General features: G+C 43.4%; 1 protein-coding gene across 1 annotated transcript in view; it reads right to left on the bottom strand.

Moving 5' to 3' along the window:
• LOC125554993 (uncharacterized) overlaps positions 1–23,081 on the bottom strand; it is a 37,773-nt gene extending 14,692 nt beyond the window's left edge. Inside the window, exons 1-4 of the mRNA XM_087521108.1 lie at positions 23,049–23,081; positions 22,299–22,826; positions 18,974–19,405; positions 15,988–16,419 (exon numbers count right to left, since the gene is read on the bottom strand). Coding sequence (XP_087377234.1) covers positions 15,988–16,419; positions 18,974–19,405; positions 22,299–22,826; positions 23,049–23,081 — 1,425 coding nt within the window. The remainder of the gene's footprint in view (positions 1–15,987; positions 16,420–18,973; positions 19,406–22,298; positions 22,827–23,048) is intronic.
• Positions 23,082–23,777: the final 696 nt, after the last annotated feature.

Here is a 23,777-nt window from a genome sequence, read left to right on the forward strand (position 1 = left end):
TGTCATTGCATGATATATGTTGCTTTGTGCTCACTATTAAATGCCAAATCATTGTTAATTAAAATTGGCTTTGATATACCTTGGAATCGGGGTGGATCCATTACTTGAGCACTTTATACCTAGCTTGATAGCTTTAAAGAAAGCGCTGCCAGGGAGACAACCCGGAAGTTTTAGAGAGTAATTTATTTAAGTTCAGTGCTTTTATAAAGTTTAAAAACAAAAAAAAATATAGAGGGAACTTAAAACTTCACAAAAAGAGAAGTGATTGGAAGTTATGCATTGGAGAAGTGAGGGTCGACCTTGAACACTTGTGTTCATGCTTATGGAAACAATGTAGAATTTTTCATGAAGATTCTCACAAAAATAATTATCCCCTTGTACAATTACATTGTATTATATAAAAATAATATGCCAAGATTTGCCTTTAGGATGAGTAGATTTCTTGTTGGTATGTGTGGTGCAAAAACAGAAACTTTAGCCGTAGTGCGCGATTTTACATTTTTTACGGGAACGTCGAAAGTTTCTGAAACTTTTTGCCCATTTTTTCTATACAAATATGTTATTTTGTCCTAATGTTTCAGAATTTTTGGAGTACAGAAGTATGGTAGATGTTCATAATCCTACAGACTGTCCTGTTTAAGACAAATTCTGTTTTTAATGCATTGTTTGCTTGTTTTGATGAAACTGTCGATTTTTATCGGTGGTATAAGCCATGGAAAAGTTATATTACAGTAGCTAAAATGAAAAAACAAAATATGAATTGGTTTGCAACAGTACTTAGAGTAGTGATTTGCTTTATTGTACTAACGAATCTTACCGAGCTTTCTGTTGAGTTTTGTGTGGATGAAGTGATCACAGATCGAGGAGGTCTCGATATGAGGAGAAGGTGGAGAAGCAAGAGCTCAAGCTTGGGGATGCCCAAGGCACCCCAAGTAAATATTCAAGGAGACTCAAGCGTCTAAGCTTGGGGATGCCCCGGAAGGCATCCCATCTTTCTTCAACGAGTATCGGTATGTTTTCATCTTGTTTCGTTCACGTGATATGTGTAAATCTTGGAGCGTCTTTTGCGCTTTGTTTTTACTTTTCTTTTATGCACCATGCTGGTATGAGATAGTCCATGGTTGATTTATAGAATGCTCATTGCACTTAACTTATATATTTTGAGTGTGGCTTTATGGAATGCTTCATGTGCTTCACTTATATAATTTGAAGTTTGGATTGCTTGTTTCTCTTCACTTAGAAACCCGTTATTTGAAGAATTCTCTTTTGCTTCACTTATACTCCCTCTGTTCCTTGATATAAGGTGTATAGATTTTTCAGAAAAAGTCCAAAATATAAGGTGTATTGCATTGCACCACTTGTTTGGATATTTTTTAGGGATTTGATTACATTTCTTTATACCAGGTAAGCTCCTCTATTTTTTCATGTCAATTAGTCAGGTGTAATCTCACCCAAAACTTGTGAAATTTTTCCTCCACGTGTGTTCTTTAATTTCCGTGCCAAAAACTATACGCCCTATATTTAGGAACGGAGGGAGTATTTGTTAGAGCATGATCTTTTGTACAAATGAATTAAACTCTCATGCTTCACTTATATCGATTTAGAGAGTCAACAGAAATTGGTCATTTGCATGGTTAGTCATAAAATCCTATATAAAACTTCTGGATCACTGAATATGATATGTTTGATTCCTTGCAATAGTTTTGCGATGTAGAGATGGAATATGTGGGAGGTACTAGTAAATGGTTGTGGCTAGTAAGAATATTGGTGTTAAGGTGTGTGATTCCCGAAGCATGCACGTATAGTCTCTTATTATGCTATGAAGTTGGAGCATGATTTATTATTGATTGTCTTCCTTATGAGTGGCAGTCGGGGACGAGCGATGGTCTTTTCCTACCAATCTATCCCCCTAGGGGCATGCGTAGTAGTACTTTGCTTCGAGGGCTAATAAACTTTTGCAATAAGTATATGAGTTCTTTATGACTAATGTGAGTCCATGAATTATACGCACTCTTATCTTTCCGCAATTTGCTAGCCTCTATGGTACCGTGCATTGCCCTTTCTCATCTCGAAAGTCAGTGCAAACTTCGCCAGTGCATCCAAACCCCGTGATATGATACGCTCTATCACACATAAGACTTATTATATCTTCCTCAAAACAACCACCATACCTACCCATTATGGCCTTTCCATAGCCATTCCTAGATATATTGCCATGCAACTTCCATCGCTTCCGTTTTGATGACTTGAGCATTCATTGTCATATTGCTTTGCATGAACATAAGATAGCTAGCATGATATTTCCATGGCTTGTCCGTTTTTTGATATCGTTGTTATGCTTGATCATTGCACATCCTGCTACACTGTCAGAGGCATTCATATAGAGTCATACTTTGTTATAGGTATCGAGTTGTAATTTTTATTTCTTTTGAGTTATAAGTAAATAGAAGTGTGATGATCATCATTATTCATTTTTAGAGCATTGCCCCAGTGAGGAAAGGATGATGGCGACTATGACTCCCCCATAAGTCGGGATGAGACTCTGGACATTGAGAGAAAAAAATATTAAAAAAGAAAAAAAGAAAATAAAAAAAGAGAGAAGGGGCATGCTAGTTCCACACTTCTACTTCAAAGTAGCACCATGTTTTTCATATGGAGAGTCTCCTATGTTGTCACTTTCATATACTAGTGGGAATTTTTCATTATAGGATTAGATGCACACCCACTTAGTTTCATATTGAGCTTTCATACACTTATAACTCTTAGTGCATTCATTGCATGGCAATCCCTACTCCTCGCATTGATATCAATTGATGGGCATCTCCGTAGCCCGTTGGTTAGCTGCATCGTTGTGAGACTTTCTTACTTTTTTGTCTTCTCTATATTTACCCCTATCATCATACTCTATTCCACCCGTAGTGCAATATCCATGGCTCACACTCATGTATTGCGTGAGGGTTGAAAAATCTGAAGCGCATTAAAAAGTATGAACGGATTTCTCGGCTTGTCATCGGGGTTGTGCATGATAAATACATTGTGTTAAGAAGACAGAGCATGACAATACTATAAGATTTTGTAGGGATAGATTTCTTTAGCGTTGATATTTTTAAAGACATGATTGTTTGTTGGGATGCCTGAGTATTGATGTATTTATGTCAAATTATAGACTATTGCTTTGTATCACTTATGTCTTAATATTCTTGCCATGATTAGGTATATGATCAAGTTTATGCTAGGTAGCATTCCACATCAAAAATTATCTTTTTATCATTTACCTACTCGAGGACGAGTAGGAATTAAGCTTGGGGATGCTGATATGTCTCCGTCATATCTATTATTTTTATGGTTTCATGCCAATATTATACAACTTTTACATATTTTTGCTAACGATTTATATGATTTAATTGGACTAACCTATTGATCCAGTGCCCAGTGCGAGTTCCTGTTTGTTGCATGTTTTTTGTTTCACAGAAAATCCATATCAAACGAAGTCCAAACGCGATAAAAATTTACAGAGAATTATTTTGGAATATATGTGATTTTTGGGATGTGGAATCAACGCAAAAAGCGGCCCACAGTGCCCACAAGCCACCAGGGCACACCTGGGGGTGCCAGGCGCACCCAGGTATCTTGTGCCCTCCTCGAAGGTCGGTTGGGGCCCTTCTTCTGGCACAAGAAAGAAAATTTATGGAAAAAATAATGTAAAAATTTCAGCGCAATCGGAGGTATGGATCTCCGGGAATTTAAGAAACCGGGAAGGGTCAGATCTGGGGAACACAAAACAGAAGGGAACAGAGAGGGAGATCCAATGTTGGAGGGGCTCCCGCCCCTCCGCTGCCATGGAGGCCATGGACTAGAGGGGGAACTCTCCTCCCATCTAGGGGGAGGCCAAGGAAGCAGAGGAATAAGGAGGGGGCTCTCTCCCCCTCTCTCCCGGTGGCGCCGGAGTGCCGTCGCAGCAAGGATCGTGACGACGATCTACATCAACAATCTTGCTACCATCAACATCAACTCTCTCCCCCCATATGCAGCGGTGTAACACCTCTTCTCCCCTATACTTGTGGGTTATCACACAACTAGATATTTAGGGCAGAAAACCAAACTTGTTCATGTGTTGTTGTGTGGATGTGAATGACCACAATTGTGATGTATTTAGGTCATGTGTGACTACTAGATGCTGCCCAAATAATTTGGTAAATTTTTAAGCTCCCAAAATGGAGGTTCCTTCACAACAGCAATCTAGGGCATACTGGCTCTAGCAATTAAAATTTGATCTATCCTTGCCCAAATTGAGCCAATATTTTTAATACAACTTACTATAGGCCTATTGATAATCTTAAATTAATTTCATCATTTGTTGACATGCCTAAGTATTCTTTTGAATTTATTTCCCCAAAGTGGTAGAAACTTGAATTGCTTCTGGAAGAGAAATATTGCATTGGGCTTCGCAATATTTCGTCACTCCTTTCATCCAGATGGAGTGGAGAGCCTCCTCAAATATTTGGGGTGATCTAGCTCAACAAAGAAAGTGAAGTTCCTTTGTGGCAGACAGAGCTAGGGCTTCAATTTCCAGTTGACTGAGAATTGAGTTGGTTTGGTCTTGGCTGTAATGTGATCCAGACATAACTAGGGTGAGGTGAACTTGAATTACAAAGTTCAGTCGAATAAGTTTGGAAGAGTGTCCAAAGTTAGTAACAACAAAAAAATAAAAAATGTCTGATTTTTGGGGTATTATAGGCTCAATACTTGTGCCCACAAAGAACAAGAAAGGGAAGAGAATGAAGAAAGGCGCTACTGCCAAAACTTCCAGCAGCCAGTCATCTCCCAAGGCGATCCGGGTTCAAGACAGGGTACCGACCCCAAATGCGTCGCATGTCCATATCACGGGTCAGACGATTCTACTGCCGGATATGCTCGACTGCACAATTGGGGATTTTAGGAGACTGCATGACCATATGCTGTTGGCAGAGATGAGTCTTCTCCAATCGAATGATTCAACATAACCGCTTTTCGCAGTTAAGGTGCCGAAGTACTTAGGCTTCGTCGACAGATCCCCCGCGGACATGTTCTTCTTGCGATTTGATCACATCTTCGACATGTATCACATGAGGCGGCTCAATTTACAGTTCGTCCACCTTTTGCGCTCCATTTATCATTCATGGTACGAAAAGAGCAAATCTCGGCCATCGCGGTAGCGGACCCCTACTACATGATAACAAACTTCTTGAAGGCCGGCCCTGCGGAACTTGACGCTGCGAGGAAGTACATTGAAGACTTCATGGTGGCAAATAAGGACAAGGAAATGATTCTCGTGCCTTATCATCCCACATAAGTCATTCGCTAGCCACTATAGCACATCCTTTCATACATTTCAATGATTCATTTGCACGTGTGGAGGTTAATTTGAGTTTAATTTATTTTGTGCAACGAGCACTGCATCCTTATCGCTCTGTACCCTCAAGTATCCCAGGCTTTTTAGTTGGAATCGTCTAGCAACACGCACAAGAAATACTACACCCGCATCAAGAGTGTTCTGGATGTTGCTCTCTTAGGCTTCAATGCTAGGGGAGGCCACCCCAGGCACAAAAAACAGGACAACGTGATGCGTTTTGGCCATAACACAACTTCTGATGCGTCAAGCAACCAGAAAATAGTACGAGGGATGCCTTCTATGTCATCCATCACATGTGTGAGTTCAGAAGAGATCGCAAAGACTTTGCATGCCAACTAGAGCCAATTCCCATGTCCTCGAATGGGCTGCAAACTTAGCATCCAAACCCGATGAAAAACTCAGACTTGAGTTCTATAGCATCCAGCAGTCGATTGTGCCAATCATCTACAGAGATGTCGTCCCAGATGATGGGATGTTCTTTGGCGGCCCACAACTGTGGGTTGCCATAAACACTCGCATAGAGCTGCAAGATGCTGACCACGCGCCTTTCACAATGCTAGGTGACATTCTCCATGACCGAAGGAGACATGTAAGAATTGATTGACCATGACGATGTATGTTTAGTAATTTGTGAATGGCGAACATTGAATTTGTGTACAATGAAATTTTGTGATGTAAACGGTCTTCCTAAGCTTGTGTAGCGCTCTAGTTTGGTACGATGAATTACTATGTTGCTTCTATTTGCTAACATTTTAACTCTTTCTCTTGGTGTTGCTTAAGTATTACGTTGCATATTATCTATGAATTTGCTTATGATGTATCTGTGTTAGAGATATAGATGAAGAAGTGGTATGACGTGTACAAGGGAGGGTTCTAGGAGTCTACGCGGAGTGGTCAGAGTGTCAGGCCCAAGTAAATGGCTTCAAGGGCAACAACCACAAAGTGTTTGAAAGTAAAAGTGAAGCGGAAGCTAGGTACTTGAAGTTCATGCTAGCGGGAGAGAGGAAGAAGAACCGGTTGAAGAACTAATTCATAACCCCTTTCTTGCTCATCGTGATCACTTTTCTGTTGTATGTGATCATAGTTTAGATCGATGATGAAACATGCGTATGTGATCATATAGTTGTATTAGAGACTTGTAATGAACTGTGTCACTATTTCGATGATGATGAGACATTATTGTATCACTATAATAATGATGATGATGAGACATTGTTGTATCATATAGTTTTAATGTTGTATATGTTGGACTGTATAAATACCGCGTAAATGCACAGGAAAAAATGTTAAACTTAAATGTAGTAGCATACCGTTTAAGGTAGTAGTAGCGAAGGGAACACGCTACTAGTACACATAAGCAACAGTAGCGCGGGTCCACACATGCAATACAGCTAAGTAGTGTAGCGTAGGTGGCCCCAACTCTACTACTAACATAAGTATTAGTAGTGCATGGAAGCACATGTGCTACTCCTACCCTGTTAGTGAAGGAAATATGCCCTAGAGGCAATAATAAAGTTATTATTTATTTCCTTATATCATGATAAATGTTTATTATTCATGCTAGAATTGTATTAACCGGAAACATAATAAATGTGTGAATACATAGACAAACAGAGTGTCACTAGTATGCCTCTACTTGACTAGCTCGTTCATCAAAGATGGTTATGTTTCCTAACCATGAACAAAGAGTTGTTATTTGATTAACGAGGTCACATCATTAGTTGAATGATCTGATTGACATGACCCATTCCATTAGCTTAGCACCCGATCATTTAGTATGTTGCTATTGCTTTCTTCATGACTTATACATGTTCCTATGACTATGAGATTATGCAACTCCCGTTTACCGGAGGAACACTTTGTGTGCTACCAAACGTCACAACGTAACTGGGTGATTATAAAGGAGCTCTACACGTGTCTCCAAAGGTAGATGTTGGGTTGGCGTATTTCAAGATTAGGATTTGTCACTCCGATTGTCGGAGAGGTATCTCTGGGCCCTCTCGGTAATGCACATCACATAAGCCTTGTAAGCATTGCAACTAATAAGTTAGTTGCGGGATGATGTATTACAGAACGAGTAAAGAGACTTGCCGGTAACGAGATTGAACTAGGTATTGGATACTGACGATCGAATCTCGGGCAAGTAACATACCGATGACAAAGGGAACAACGTATGTTGTTATGCGGTCTGACCGATAAAGATCTTCGTAGAATACGTAGGAGCCAATATGGGCATCCAGGTCCCGCTATTGGTTATTGACCGGAGACGTGTCTCGGTCATGTCTACATTGTTCTCGAACCATAGGGTCCGCACGCTTAAGGTTTCGATGACAGTTATATTATGAGTTTTGATGTACCGAAGGAGTTCGGAGTCCCGGATGAGATCGGGGACATGACGAGGAGTCTCGAAATGGTCGAGACGTAAAGATCGATATATTGGACGACTATATTCGGACTTCGGAAAGGTTTCGAGAGATTCGGGTATTTTCCGGAGTACCGGAGAGTTACGGGAATTCGCCGGGAGAAGTATTGGGCCTTGATGGGCTTTAGTGGGAAGAGGAGAAAGGGCCTGCTGTGCCCCCCCCTCCCCTCTAGTCTGAATTGGACTAGGGAAAAGGGGGCCGGACACCTTTCCTTCTCCTCCACTTCCTTCTCCCTTCCTCCCCTCTTGGTGGACTCCTACTAGGACTTGGAGTCCTAGTAGGACTCCACATCCTGGCCGCACCTAGCCTTGGTCGGCCTCCTCCTCCATCCTTTATATACAGGGGCAGGGGGCACAAGTTGATCCACGTGATCGTTCCTTGGCCGTGTGCGGTGCCCCCTGCCACCATATTCCACCTCGATCATATCGTTGTAGTGCTTAGGCGAAGCCCTGCGTCGGTAGAACATCATCATCGTCACCACGCCGTTGTGCTAATGGAACTCATCCCCGAAGCTTTGCTGGATCGGAGCCTGGGGAGCGTCATCGAGCTGTACGTGTGCTAAGAACTCGGAGGTGCCGGAGTAACGGTGCTTGGATCGGTCGGATCGGGAAGACGTACGACTACTTCCTCTATGTTGCGTCAACGCTTCCGTTGCGATCTACGAGGGTACGTAGATAACACTATCCCCTCTCGTTGCTATGCATCACCATGATCTTGCGTGTGCGTAGGAATTTTTTTGAAATTACTGCGTTCCCCAACAGTGGCATCCGAGCCTAGGTTTTATGGTTTGATGTTATATGCAGGAGTAGAACACAAGTGAGTTGTGGGCGATATAAGTCATACTACTTACCAGCATATCATACTTTGGTTCGGCGGTATTGTTGGATGAAGCGGCCCGGACCGACATTACGCGTACGCTTACGTGAGACTGGTTCTACCGCCGTGCTTTGCACACAGGTGGCTGGCGGGTGTCAGTTTCTCCAACTTTAGTTGAACCGAGTGTGGCTACGCCCGGTCCTTGCGAAGGTTAAAACAACACCAACTTGACAAACTATCGTTGTGGTTTTGATGCGTAGGTAAGATTGGTTCTTGCTAAGCCCGTAGCAGCCACGTAAAATTTGCAACAACAAAGTAGAGGACGTCTAACTTGTTTTTGCAGGGCATGTTGTGATGTGATATGGTCAAAACGTGATGAGTTATAAGTTGTTGTATAAGATGATCATGTTTTGTTGAAGTTATCGGCAACTGGCAAAAGCCTTATGGTTGTCTGTCTATTGCATAAGATGCAAGCGCCCAATAATTGCTTTACTTTATCGCTATGCGATAGCAATAGTTGCAAGAGCAAGTGTTGGCGAGACGACCACGTGACGACACATTGATATAGATCAAGATGATGGAGATCGTGGTGTCATGCCGGTGACGATATAGATCATGACAGTACTTTGGAGATGGAGATCAAAGAAGCAAGATGATGATGGCCATATCATGTCACATATTTTGATTGCATATGATGTTTATCTTTTATACATCTTATTTTGCTTAGTTTGACGGTAGCATTTTAAGATGATCTCTCACTAATTATCAAGAAGTGTTCTCCCTGAGTATGCACCGTTGCGAAAGTTCTTCGTGCTGAGACACCACGTGATGATCGGGTGTGATAGGCTCTACGTTCAAATACAACGGGTGCAAAATAGTTGCACACGCAGAATACTCAGGTTATACTTGACGAGCCAAGCATATACAGATATGGCCTCGAAACACGGAGACCGAAAGGTCGAGCGTGAATCATATAGTAGATATGATCAACATAGTGATGTTCACCAATGAAACTGCTCCATCTCACGTGATGATCGGACATGGTTTAGTTGATTTGGATCACGTGATCACTTAGAGGATTAGAGGGATGTCTATCTAAGTGGGAGTTCTTAAGTAATATGATTAATTGAACTTAAATTTATCATGAACTTAGTCCTGGTAGTATTTTGCAAATTATGTTGTAGATCAATAGCTCGCGCTGTTGCTTCCCTGTGTTTATTTTGATATGTTCCTAGAGAAAATTGTGTTGAAAGATGTTATTAGCAATGATGCGGATTGGATCCGTGATCTGAGGTTTATCCTCATTGCTGCACAGAAGAATTATGTCCTTGATGCACCGCTAGGTGACGGACCTATTGCAGGAGCAGATGCAGACGTTATGAACGTTTGGATAGCTCAATATGATGACTACTTGATAGTTTAGTGCACCATGCTTAATGGCTTAGAATCGGGACTTCAAAGACGTTTTGAACGTCATGGAACATATGAGATGTTCCAGGAGTTGAAGTTAATATTTCAAGCAAATACCCGAGTTGAGATATATGAAGTCTCCAACAAGTTCTATAGCTAAAAGATGCAGGAGAATCGCTCAACTAGTGAGCATGTGCCCAGATTGTCTGAGTACTACAATCGCTTGAATCAAGTGGGAGTTAATCTTCTAGATAAGATAGAGATTGACAGAATTCTCTAGTCACCATCACCAAGTTAGTAGAACTTCATGATGAACTATGATATGCAAGGGATAACGGAAACGATTCCCAAGCTCTTCGTAATGCGGAAATTGATGAAGGTAGAAATCGAGAAAAACATCAAGTGTTGATGGTAGACAAGACCACTAGTTTCAAGAAAAGGGCAGAGGGAAGAAGGGGAACTTCAAAAAGAACAGCAAGCAAGTTGCTGCTCAAGTGAAGAAGCCCAAGTCTGATCCTAAGCCTGAGACTAAGTGCTTCTACTGCAAAGGGACTGGTCACTGGAAGCAGAACTACCCCAAGTGATTGGCAGCTAAGAAGGATGGCAAAGTGAACATAAGTATATTTGATATACATGTTATTGGCGTGTACTTTACTAGTGTTTATAGCAACCCCTCAGTATTTGATACTAGTTCAGTTGCTAAGAGTAGTAACTCGAAACAGGAGTTGCAGAATAAACAGAGACTAGTTAAGGGTGAAGTGACGATGTGTGTTGGAAGTAGTTCCAAGATTGATATGATCATCATCGCACACTCCCCTATACTTTCGGGATTAGTGTTGAACCTAAATAAGTGTTATTGGTTTTTGCGTTGAGCATGAATATGATTTGATCATGTTTATTGCAATACGGTTATTCATTAAATTCAGAGAATAATTGTTGTTCTGTTTACATGAATAAAACCTTCGATGGTCATACACCCAATGAAACAAGTTCGTTGGATCTCGATCGTAGTGATACACATATTCATAATATTGAAACCAAAAGATGCAAAGTTAATAATGATAGTGCAACTTATTTGTGGCACTGCCGTTTAAGTCATATTGGTGTAAAGCGCATGAAGAAACTCCATGCTGATGGGCTTTTGGAATCACTTGATTATGAATCACTTGATGCTTGCGAACCATGCCTTATGGGCAAGATGACTAAAACGCCGTTCTCCGGAACAATGAAGCAAGCAATAGATTTGTTGGAAATCATACATACTGATGTATGTGGTCCGATGAATATTAAGGCTTGCAGCAGGTATTATTATTTTCTGACCTTCACAGATGATTTGAGCAGATATGGGGATATCTACTTGATGAACATAAGTCTGAAACATTTGAACAGTTCAAAGAATTTCAGAGTGAAGTGGAAAATCATCGTGACAAGAAAATAAAAGTTTCTACGATATGATCGCAGAGGTAAAATATTTGAGTTACGAGTTTGGCCTTCAATTAAAACAATGTGAAATAGTTTCACTACTCACACCACCTGGAACACCATAGTGTAATGGTGTGTCTGAACATCATAACCGTACTTTATTAGATATAGTGCGATCTATGATGTCTCTTACCGATCTACCACTATCGTTTTGGGGTTATGCATTAGAGACAGCTGCATTCACGTTAAATAGGGCACCATCTAAATCCGTTGAGACGACACCGTGTAAACTATGGTTTGGCAAGAAACCTAAGCTGTCATTTCTTAAAGTTTGGAGTTGCGATGCTTATGTGAAAAAGTTTCATCTCGATAAGCTCAAACTCAAATCAGAGAAATATGTCTTCATAGGATACCCAAAGGAGACAGTTGGGTACACCTTCTATCACAGATCCGAAGGCAAGACATTCGTTGCTAAGAATGGATCCTTTCTAGAGAAGGAGTTTCTCTCGAAAGAAGTGAGTGGGAGGAAAGTAGAAAACTTGATAAGGTAATTGTACCTTCTCCCTTATTGGAAAGTAGTTCATCACAAAAATCTGTTCTTGTGACTACTACACCAATTAGTGAGGAAGCTAATGATGATGATCATGTAACTTCAGATCAAGTTACTACCGAATCTCGTAGGTAAACCAGAGTGAGATCCGCACCAGAGTGGTACGGTAATCCTATTCTGGAGGTCATGTTACTTGACCATGACGAACCTACGAACTATGAGGAAGCGATGATGAGCCCAGATTCCGATAAATGGCTTGAGGCCATGAAATCTGAGATAGGATCCATGTATGAGAACAAAGTGTGGACTTTGATGGACTTGCCCAAGGATCGGCAAGCCATTGATAATAAATGGATCTTCAAGAGGAAGACGGACACGGATAGTAGTGTTACTATCTACAAAGCTAGAATTGTCGCAAAAGGTTTTCGACAAGTTCAAGGTGTTGACTACGATGAGAGTTTCTCACTCATATCTATGCTTAAGGCTGTCCGAATCATGTTAGCAATTGCCGCATTTTATGAAATCTGGCAAATGGATAAGCAAAAACTGCATTCCTTAATGGATTTATTAAAAAGAAGAGTTGTATGTGATGCAACAAGACGGTTTTGTCAATCCTAAAGGTGCTAACAAAATATGCAAGCTCCAGCGATCCATTTATGGACTGGTGCAAGCATCTCGGAGTTGGAATATACGCTTTGATAAGTTGATCAAAGCATATAGTTTTATACAGACTTGCGGTGAAGGCTGTATTTACAAGAAAGTGAGTGGGAGCACTACAACATTTCTGATAAGTATATGTGAATGACATATTGTTGATCGGAAATAATGTAGAATTATTCTGCAAAGCATAAAGGAGTGTTTGAAAGGAGTTTTTCAAAGAAAGACCTCGGTGAAGCTACTTACATATTGAGTATCAAGATCTATAGAGATAGATCAAGACGCTTGATAAGTTTTTTCAATGAGTACATACCTTGACAAGATTTTGAAGTAGTTCAAAATGGAGCAGTCAAAGAAAGAGTTCTTGCCTGTATTACAAGGTGTGAAGTTGAGTAAGACTCAAAGCCCGACCACGGCAGAAGATAGAAAGAGAATGAAAGTCATTCCCTATGCCTTGGCCATAGGTTCTATAAAGTATGTCATGTTGTATACCAGATCTATTGTATACCCTGCACTAATTTGGCAAGGGAGTACAATAGTGATCTAGGAGTAGATCACTGGACAGCGGTCAGAATTATCCTTAGTGAAATAAGGATATGTTTCTCGATTATGGAGGTGACAAAAGGTTCGTCGTAAAGGGTTACGTCGATGCAAGTTTTGACACTGATCCAGATGACTCTAAGTCTCAATCTGGATACATATTGAAAGTGGGATCAATTAGCTAGAGTAGCTCCATGCAGAGCATTGTTGACATAGAAATTTGCAAAATACATGCGGATCTGAATGTGGCAGACCCGTTGACTAAACTTCTCTCACAAGCAAAACATGATCACACCATAGTACTCTTTGGGTGTTAATCACATAGATATGTGAACTAGATTACTGACTCTAGTAACCCTTTGAGTGTTGGTCACATGACGATGTGAACTATGGGTGTTAATCACATGGTGATGTGAACTATTGCTGTTAAATCACATGGCGATGTGAACTAGATTATTGACTCTAGTGCAAGTGGGAGACTGAAGGAAATATGCCCTAGAGGCAATAATAAAGTTATTATTTATTTCCTTATATCATGATAAATGTTTATTATTCATGCTAGAATTGTATTAACCGGAAACATAATACATGTGTGAATACATAGACAAACAGAGTGTCACTAGTATGCCTCTACTTGACTAGCTCGTTAATCAAAGATGGTTATGTTTCCTAACCATGAACAAAGAGTTGTTACTTGATTAACGAGGTCACATCATTAGTTGAATGATCTGATTGACATGACCCATTCCATTAGCTTAACACCCGATCGTTTAGTATGTTGCTATTGCTTTCTTCATGACTTATACATGTTCCTATGACTATGAGATTATGCAAGTCCCGTTTACCGGAGGAACACTTTGTGTGCTACCAAACGTCACAACGTAACTGGGTGATTATAAAGGAGCTCTACAGGTGTCTCCAAAGGTAGATGTTGGGTTGGCGTATTTCGAGATTAGGATTTGTCACTCCGATTGTCGGAGAGGTATCTCTGGGCCCTCTCGGTAATGCACATCACATAAGCCTTGCAAGCATTGCAACTAATGAGTTAGTTGCGGGATGATGTATTACAGAACGAGTAAAGAGACTTGCCGGTAACGAGATTGAACTAGGTATTGGATACCGACGATCGAATCTCGGGCAAGTAACATACCGATGACAAAGGGAACAACGTATGTTGTTATGCGGTCTGATCGATAAAGATCTTCATAGAATATGTAGGAGCCAATATGGGCATCCAGGTCCCGCTATTGGTTATTAACCGGAGACGTGTCTCGGTCATGTCTATATTGTTCTCGAACCGTAGGGTCCGCACGCTTAAGGTTTCGATGACAGTTATATTATGAGTTTTGATGTACCGAAGGAGTTCGGAGTCCCGGATGAGATCGGGGACATGACGAGGAGTCTCGAAATGGTCGAGACGTAAAGATCGATATATTGGACGACTATATTCAGACTTCGGAAAGGTTCCGAGTGATTCGGGTATTTTTCGGAGTACCGGAGAGTTACGGGAATTCGCCGGGAGAAGTATTGGGCCTTGATGGGCTTTAGTGGGAAGAGGAGAAAGGGCCTGCTGCGCCCCCCCTCCCCTCTAGTCCAAATTGGACTAGGGAAAAGGGGGCCGGCCACCTTTCCTTCTCCTCCACTTCCTTCTCCCTTCCTCCCCTCTTGGTGGACTCCTACTAGGACTTGGAGTCCTAATAGGACTCCACATCCTGGCCGCACCTAGCCTTGGCCGACCTCCTCCTCCTCCATCCTTTATATACAGGGGCAGGGGGCACCCCATAGACACAAGTTGATCCACGTGATCGTTCCTTAGCCGTGTGCGGTGCCCCCTGCCACCATATTCCACCTCGATCATATCGTTGTAGTGCTTAGGCGGAGCCCTGCGTCGGTAGAACATCATCATCGTCACCACGCCGTTGTGCTGACGGAACTCATCCCCGAAGCTTTGCTGGATCGGAGCCCGGGGAGCGTCATCGAGCTGTACGTGTGCTAAGAACTCGGAGGTGCCGGAGTAACGGTGCTTGGATCGGTCGGATCGGGAAGACGTACGACTACTTCCTCTACGTTGCGTCAACGCTTCCGTTGCGATCTACGAGGGTACGTAGATAACACTATCCCTCTCGTTGCTATGCATCACCATGATCTTGCATGTGCGTAGGAAATTTTTTGAAATTATTGCGTTCCCCAACAGTTAGTTGTGGCATAGTAGTAGTGACATGGCCCCTGCCCTACTACTAGCCTGTTAACCCACGTCATTACTAGGCTTCTCCCTACTAGTACACTAAAAAGCATCCCATATCCTATTACTAAGCTACCAGGAGTGCTTGAAGTAGATCTAACATCCGACGACGTACATGCCGACATGACATTCTCCTGAACCTCCGTTCGCACCAAGATGAAATATATTATTTGCCCAATGTAGGTCGCTCAAAATTAAACATGCGAATTCTTATAGTCTTCATATCTGGTCACTAGCTACACTTATTTTCTTGGATTCACAAGAAGTTTTTGATGTTTTCGTATTTTAGTGTCATGTGTGCATACTTTTATATATAAATATAAAATCGCAAAAGGTGTGTGCATCTGTTGACGTAGAGGCTGGGTGAAACATATTTTCTTTTTTTATAGTTTTATAAATAAATAATAAATTGCAAATGATTGCTTTCCCTAGAAAATAGGTGGCAGGACATGCTACTAATACCGATGAGCCACTAATGCGAGCACAAAACAAAATTGATTTAGAATGTTGTCCATAGAAGAGTAGGGGAACTCACCTCAGTATGTGGCACACTATCAGGGGATTCTTGTTGATATGCTGGGTAAAGAACAACGCCCAAGTCTCTTCTATGCCATATTTGTCCTGCCTCTTCATGATAGAATTTATCTAAATCGCAGCCATATTTGGAGTTACTGAAGCTCTCGCTCACAGTTGTGCTGTACAGAATGAACTTGTCATCACACTCCATGCTTTGTGCAATGGACTTCTTCGATGTCCTTCTTACGAACAATTCCTGTGTGGACCTTGGTGGCAGGATTCCTCTATTCGGAGAGGTTGGGTACTCTGCTACATTTGCAGACGTAGACTTTGTAATAAAAACGACGTAGTTATCCGTGACGTTGACAACCTTAATTGAGGAGGAAGCTGACAACATCTCATTTGGCAGAAAGGGGAAGCGTAGCTCATTGGGGTCGACCTGGATCAGCTCCTGTCGGGACAGAAGAAGAGCAATCATGCAATTAATCGAGTAATGTTATAGCTCAAGGTAAAAGCTGCATCATCATCTATACTAGTATTTGTTGGGTTTCAACCCTGTCTCCAAGTAAAAGGAGCAGCCCCATCTCCAAGCAACCTAGAATTCAAATAAAGGGGCTTATCTCTGTGGCATGTGGCAGGATAAGATAACTTGCATCGCATTAAATGCATGTAGGGATTGAATAGTACTAGTGGATAGTGCAGCTGGACTTAGAAGTCCATGTTCACAGAGTAGTGCTAGTTTGTAGTAATGAAGCATAGTCGGTTCATTTGTCCTGTAAAAAGGCTTGCAATCCCATCGTTGTAATCAAGCTACTCCTCCAGAGAAAATATTCTACTTCAAGCTTAATACTGCTGTGTGCAAGTGTGTGCGTGGGGTGAGTACTACTAGTTCTAGGCACCCCTAGCACTCATAGTGTAGCACATCTACCACAAATAGGGAACCTCTACCATTCTTAGTGCAGGACCCCTACCACTAAGAAAATACTCCTAGCACTCCAAATCGGGACCCGTACCACCCGTAGTGCACCATAGTAGTTTGGGCTAACAATTGGCATCAGAACCTCGTTCCGATAGCCATGTGAGGTCTCCTGGACTAAAGGGGTACTAACCTAGCTAGTTGGCCCATAGTCCACGGGCCAAGCTTATGGCCCATCAATCTCATAAGGAAGGATTCTGGAAGCTCTGAACCAAGGCACGGTGAAGATGGACTCTACTGAAGACTTGGAGTGTACCCCAAAGGATTGCACTTAGGGCTGGCATGTATTTCTCCAGCTAGCACCCGACCATGTGTAACCCTATATACCCCTAGTACCTCTTTGACATACAGTAGCAGCTTCGCCTGGCTGGCGGCACCGCTCCCCTCCCCCCCCCCCCTCCTCGTTGCGATGATGTAGCCCTGTAGCACGGCCGCTGCTTCAGCGTGAGGTTGCAGTACAACATCTGCTGTGACGAGCTAGTTTGCAGCGCGACAGCCGCTTTGGCCGGATGGGTTGTAGCACGACCTGTACTACGACAATCGAGCTAGGACGCAGCACAACGGCTGCTGAGACGAGCTAGACTACATCACGACGGATGCTTCGACCAAATTGGTTGTAGCACGGTCGCTGCTACGACGAGGTATAAGTAGAACGCAACACGACGGCTGCTGTGATGACCTAGCCTGCAGCACAATGGCTGCTTTGGCCGGATGGGTTGCAGCATGGTCGCTGCATCGACCAGCCCTTTGCAGCAGTGTCGCCCCGGTGACTTTCCTCCCAACCTTACAGCTCCCGAGTTGGCGCTTGCGACACCAGACACTATCGTCGTGTTATCGCGTGCGTAGCAGCTGTGCCTAATAGCTCCTGCACGCTGCACTAGCGCACCAGTGCAGGGCCCCGCTGGCCATCCACACGGTCATCGTCTTCATAGCAAAGTTGTCGGCCCTTGGCAACATCGTTCATCGGCCCCGCAAGCACTGTCGTGGCGGCTCTCCGGCAGGATGTGAGAGATGGCAGTGATAAAGAGGTGGGGGCACGCAGGCTGTTATGCAGCTTCTATGACGACACATGCAGCCATGGTGTTTCTTCTCTGCTTTGCGGCGCAGATGGAGGGACTAAAAAAGGGATTAAGAGATAGCGGAGAGAGAAGGAGCGTGTTACACATCGGTGAACAGATCTTTTTAAAAGATCCGCCGAGTTTGGAGCCGTTAGATCTGACATGATCTCTCGGCCGAGCATCGTTCTCACTTTTGCAATGGAAGTCATGTTGCGAGAACTCTTTTGCACCACAGGTCTTGTTGCAGAAACATGTGCAACAAAGGCTGTGTTGCAGTTTTTATTTGCAACAGAGGTCTTGTTGTAGAATTTTTTTAAGAAATTTCTTGCAACACATCTCTTGTTAGCGTCTTTTTTTTGCTTTGCAGATTTGTTTTTGCAACGTAGTTCTTGTTGCATAAACGTCGCCACATGGTGCAGCAGATGGGATCACGTGGCTGGTTGGAGGTAGCAAAAATAGATGTGAACGTGTGTGGTTGGATTAGATGGGATCCAATGGCTGCGTGGGTGGCAGAAGGCTGCGCGTGATCGGTCGGCTGAACAGAGTAATTTCCTAAGAGAGAGAGAGAGAGAGAGAGAGAGGGACGAGTGGCTAGAGATGGTTACCGAGAGGAGCACACATGGCCGATGACCATGGGACGCATGGCAGTAGGTGGAAACTGTTTATCCGTGGTCAGAATCAGCCGAATAGATTAGAAATCTTTTCCCATTAATTGTTGCTGATTTAGGGATGTGCGCTTTTTTAGATAGTTGTGCGCATCTATTGATGCAGAGACTAGAAAAGATATATTAAGTTTTTCTGATTTTTTATCAATAAAGATCCATTGCCACGATTGCTTTCCCTAAAAAAGGAGGGCATGCAGGAGATGCTACTAATTTTGATGATCTACCAATACGAACACATGTAAATAAAATGGACTGGAAATAAAACTGGTTTAGAACGTTGTGCATAGAGGAGTATGGGGAAGTCACCTCAGTATGTGGCATACCGTCGGGGGACCCTTGTTGATATGCTGGGTAAAGAACGACGCCCAACTCTCTGATATGCCAAATTTGACCAACCTGTTCACTGTAGAATTTATCTAAATTGCTGCCATATTGAGAGTTACTAAAGCTCTCGCTCACAGTTGTGCTGCAAATAATGTACTTGTCATCACACTCGATGCTTTGTGCAACGGACTTCTTCGCTGTCCTTCTTACAAACAATTCCTTTGTGGACCTTGGTAGCAGGATTCCTCTATACGGAGAGGTTGGGTGCTCTGCTACATTTGCACCTGGAGACGTTGTAATAAAAACAACGTAGTTATCCGTGACGTTGACAACCTTAATTGAGGAGGAAGCTGACAGCATCTCATTTGGCAGAAAGGGGAAGCGGAGCTCATTGGGGTCGACCTGGATCAGCTCCTGTCGGGACAGAAGAACGGAGCAATCATGCAATTAATCGAGTAATGTTATAGCTCAAGGTAAAAGCTGCATCATCATCTATACTAGTATTTGTTGGGTTTCAACCCCGTCTCCAAGTAAAAGGAGCAGCCCCGTCTCCAAGCATCCTAGAATTCAAATAAAGGGGCTTATCTCTAGGGTATGTGTCAGGATAAGATAATTTGCATCGCATTAAATGCATGTTAGGATTGAATAGTACTCCCTCCATTCCATAATATAGTGTCAATAGATTATATAGGAAGTCAAACTTCTTCAACTTTGATCAATTTTTTACAGAAAAATATCTGCATATATAATATCAAATTCATATCACTACATAAAACACAAGATATACTTTCATATTATATTAATTTTGTATCATTATTGTCGATATTTTTCTCCATAAACTTGGTCAAACTTTGTGATATTGGACTTTACGAAAAAACTATGCGCAGTATATTGTGGAATGCAGGGAGTAGTGGACAGTGCGGCTGGACTTAGAAGTCCATGTTCACACAGTAGTGCTAGTTTATAGCGCACGCAATGTGCAGCATAGTCGGTTCATTTGACCTATAAAAAGACTTGCAATCCCTTCGTTGTAATCAAGCTACTCCTCTAGAGAAAATATTTAGCTTCAAGCTTAATACTACTTTGTGCAAGTGTGTGTGGGGGTGAGTACTACTAGTTCTAGGCACCCCTAGCACTCATAGTGTAGCACCCCTAACACAAATAGGGAACCCCTACCACTCTTAGTGCAGGACCCCTACCACTAAGAAAATACCCCTAGCACTCCAAATCAGGACCCCTACCACATAATGTAGAACCCTACCACCCATAGTACACCCCTACCATAGTAGTTTGGGCTAACAATTGGTATCAAAGCCTCGTTCCAATAGCCGTGTGAGATGTCCTGGACTAAGGGGTACCAACCTAGTTGGCCCCCAGTCCACGGGCCAAGCTTATGGCCCACCGATCTCATAAGGAAGGACTCTGGAAGCTCCAAACCAAGGCGTGGTGAAGATGGACTCTACCGAAGACTTGGAGTGTACCCCAAGGATTACACTGAGGACTGGCCCATATTTCTCCAGCTAGCAACCGACCATGTGTAACCCTATATACCTCCAGTACCTATTTGTCCCGCAGCAGCAGCTTCACCTGGCTAGTGGCACCGCCCCCTTGCTGCGACGATGTAGCCCCGTGGCACGGACACTGCTTCAGCGTGAGGTTGCAGTACAACGTCTGCTGTGACGAGCTAGTTTGCAGCGAAACGACCGCTTTGGCCGGATGGGTTGCAGCAAGACCGCTGCTACGATGATCGAGCTAGGACGCAACACAACGGCTACTGAGACGAGCTAGACTGCATCACGACGGATGCTTCGGGCGGATTGGTTGTAGCACGGTCGCTGCTGCGACGAGGTATAAGTAGAACGCAACATGACGGCTGTTGCGATGACCTAGCCTGCAGCACAACGGCTGCTTCGGCTGGATGCGTTGCATCATGGTCGCTGCATCGACGAGCCCTTCACAGCAGCGTCGCCCCGGTGACCTTTCCTCGCAACCTTGCAGCTCCCCAGTAGGGGCGCTTGCGACACCAAACACTGTCGTCATGTTGTCGCGTGCGTAGCTGCTGTGCATAATAGCTCCTGCACGCTGCACTAGCACACCAGCGGAGGGCCCCGTCGGCCATCCACAGGGTCGTCGTCTTCATAGTAACGTTGTCGGCCCTTGGCAACAACGGTCATCGGCCCCGCAAGCAATGTCGTGGCGGCTCTCCGGCAGGAAGTGAGAGATGGCAGGGATAAAGATGTGGGGGAACGCAGGCTGGTGTGCCGATGCTACGAGGACACATGCAGCCATGGTGTTTCTTCTCTGTTTTGCGGCGCGGATGGAGAGACTAAAAAAGGGATTAAGTGACAGTGAAGAGAGAAGGAGCGTGTTATACATCGGCGAACGGATCTATTTAAAAGATCTGCCGAGTTTGGAGCTGTTAGATCTGACATGATCTTGTGGCCGAGCATCGTTCTCACTTTTGCAATAGAAGTCATGTTGTGAGAACTCTTTTGCAACACAGGTCTTGTTGCAGAAACACCTGCAACAAAGGTTGTGTTGCAGTTTTTATTTGCAACGGAGGTCTTGTTGTAGAATTTTTTTTGAGAAATTTCTTCCAACACATGTCTTGTTAGCTTTTTCTTGCATTGCAGATTTGTTTTTGCAACATAGTTCTTGTTGTATAAACGTCGCCACATGGTGCAGCAGATGAGATCACGTTGCTGGTTGGAGCTAGCAAAAATGGATGTGAACGTGTGCGGTTGGATCAGATGGGATCCAACGGCTGGATGGGTGGCAGAAGGCTGCGCGTGATCGGTTTGCTAGAGATGGTTATCGAGAGGAGCACACGTGGCCGATGACCAAGGGACGCATGGCAGTTGGTGGAGACGGTTTATCCGTGGTTAGAATCAGCCGATAGATTAGAAATCTTTTCCCATTAATTGCTGAGCAGTGCTACAGGGACGACATATTTCCAGCCGAAATCTGGACGATGCATCAAATCTTCCGTTGGATTGTATCTTTTAGCAAATCAGCACCGTTTAAGATGGACATCGTCCAGATTTCGTCCATGCACTGTCGTGTGCAGAGTGCGTTAATTGTTGCTGATTTAGGGATGTATGCTTTTTTAGATAGCTGTGCACATCTATTGATGCAGAGACCAGAAAAGATATATTATATTTTTCTGAATTTTTTATCAATAAAGATCCATTGTCATGATTGCTTTCCTAAAAAAAGGAGGGCATGCAGGAGATGCTACTAATTTTGATGATCCACCAATACGAACACATGTAAATAAAATGGAATGAAAATAAAATTGGTTTAGAACGTTGCCCATAGAGGAGTATGGGGAACTCACCTCAGTATGTGGCATACCATCGGGGGACCCTTGTTGATATGCTGGGTAAAGAACAACAGCCAACTCTCTCCTATGCCATATTTGACCCGCCTGTTCATAATAGAATTTATCTAAATCGCTGCCATATTGAGAGTTACTGAAGCTCTCACTCACAGTTGTGCTGCAAATAATGTACTTGTCATCGCACTCGATGCTTTGTGCAACGGACTTCTTCGCTATCCTTCTCACAAACAATTCTTGTGTGGACCTTGGTGGCAGGATTCCTCTATTCGGAGAGGTTGGGTGCCCTGCTACATTTGCAGCCCGAGACATTGTAATAAAAACGACGTAGTTATCCGTGACGTTGACAACCTTAATTGAGCACAAAGCTGACATCATCTCATTTGGCAGAAAGGGGAAGCGGAGCTCACTAGGGTCGACCTGGATCAGCTCCTCTGCTGGTTCAAGAACAACAGCCAACTCTCTGGGGTCGACGTGGTTACGGACAGAGGAGCTTATCTACACAAGAACAGAGGAACCATGCGATCCGGTACCGTTAGCTCAAGGTAAAAACTGCATCATCATCTATTTGGACAAGATAAAAAGCAAGGAGAAACAGAGGGCAAAGTGGTGTGAGGCTATCCAGTTATTAATAAGAATGGTACAACGGGATGAATTTTCATGGAACTACAACGTTGTCTGACCTCTAAAATCCAACATCAGAAATCCAGAGAATTGTACCTTCTGTTGGAACTTCTTATTCAACCAATCCATCTTCTACGGTTCTACCTTTACCCTTCCTGCCACCGGCCCCACCGGCAACAATCCGCTGGACACCGGAGGCTAGAGCAGTGCCGCACACATCGCACCTTTGCTCGCGCCGCCGCTGCTTGCTGAGGAATAGGGGAGGTCAGCGCTAGAGGTCGATCGATTCGCCGAGGAACTGGCAGAAGAGAGGAGCAGCTAGCAAATCGATTAACCAGTCAACCGGGAGGAATTAGTCCAGCTTTTATTGTAAGTGGAAGGAAGACTTGGTCCAATTTTTGGGGATGAACGGTCTATTATATTGATGTTGTTGAGAAGAACGGGGAAACATGGGAGAGATGAGATCGATGTCGATGGAATCTCTAGCTGTCTTGTCTATTATATTGGGGATGATGCCATTCGGATTTAATAGATCGTGGCATGACAACGGATATAACAAGGCAAATGATTCCTACCGGCCAGCCGGCTGAAGCTTGGGCTGGCCGCACACGTGCCGCTCGATCAGAACTGATTGAACAGCACACGCTCGATCAGAATTGACCCACGCACCACTCAGCGCCAAAGTTCGTTGCTACAATCGACCCCATCAGATGCTGGAACCGGCCGTCATTCTTGCTACAACCAGCAGGAGTAACCGAAGGCGCCAATTTTGTTTTGCTGAAACCGACACCTGTGCTGGAACCAGCGAACCGGGATGCTACATCC

This window comes from Triticum urartu, chromosome 4A (assembly GCF_056163025.1).
Source record: "Triticum urartu cultivar PI428250 chromosome 4A, HENAU_Tu73, whole genome shotgun sequence".
In the NCBI taxonomy this organism is placed as follows: Eukaryota; Viridiplantae; Streptophyta; class Magnoliopsida; order Poales; family Poaceae; genus Triticum; species Triticum urartu.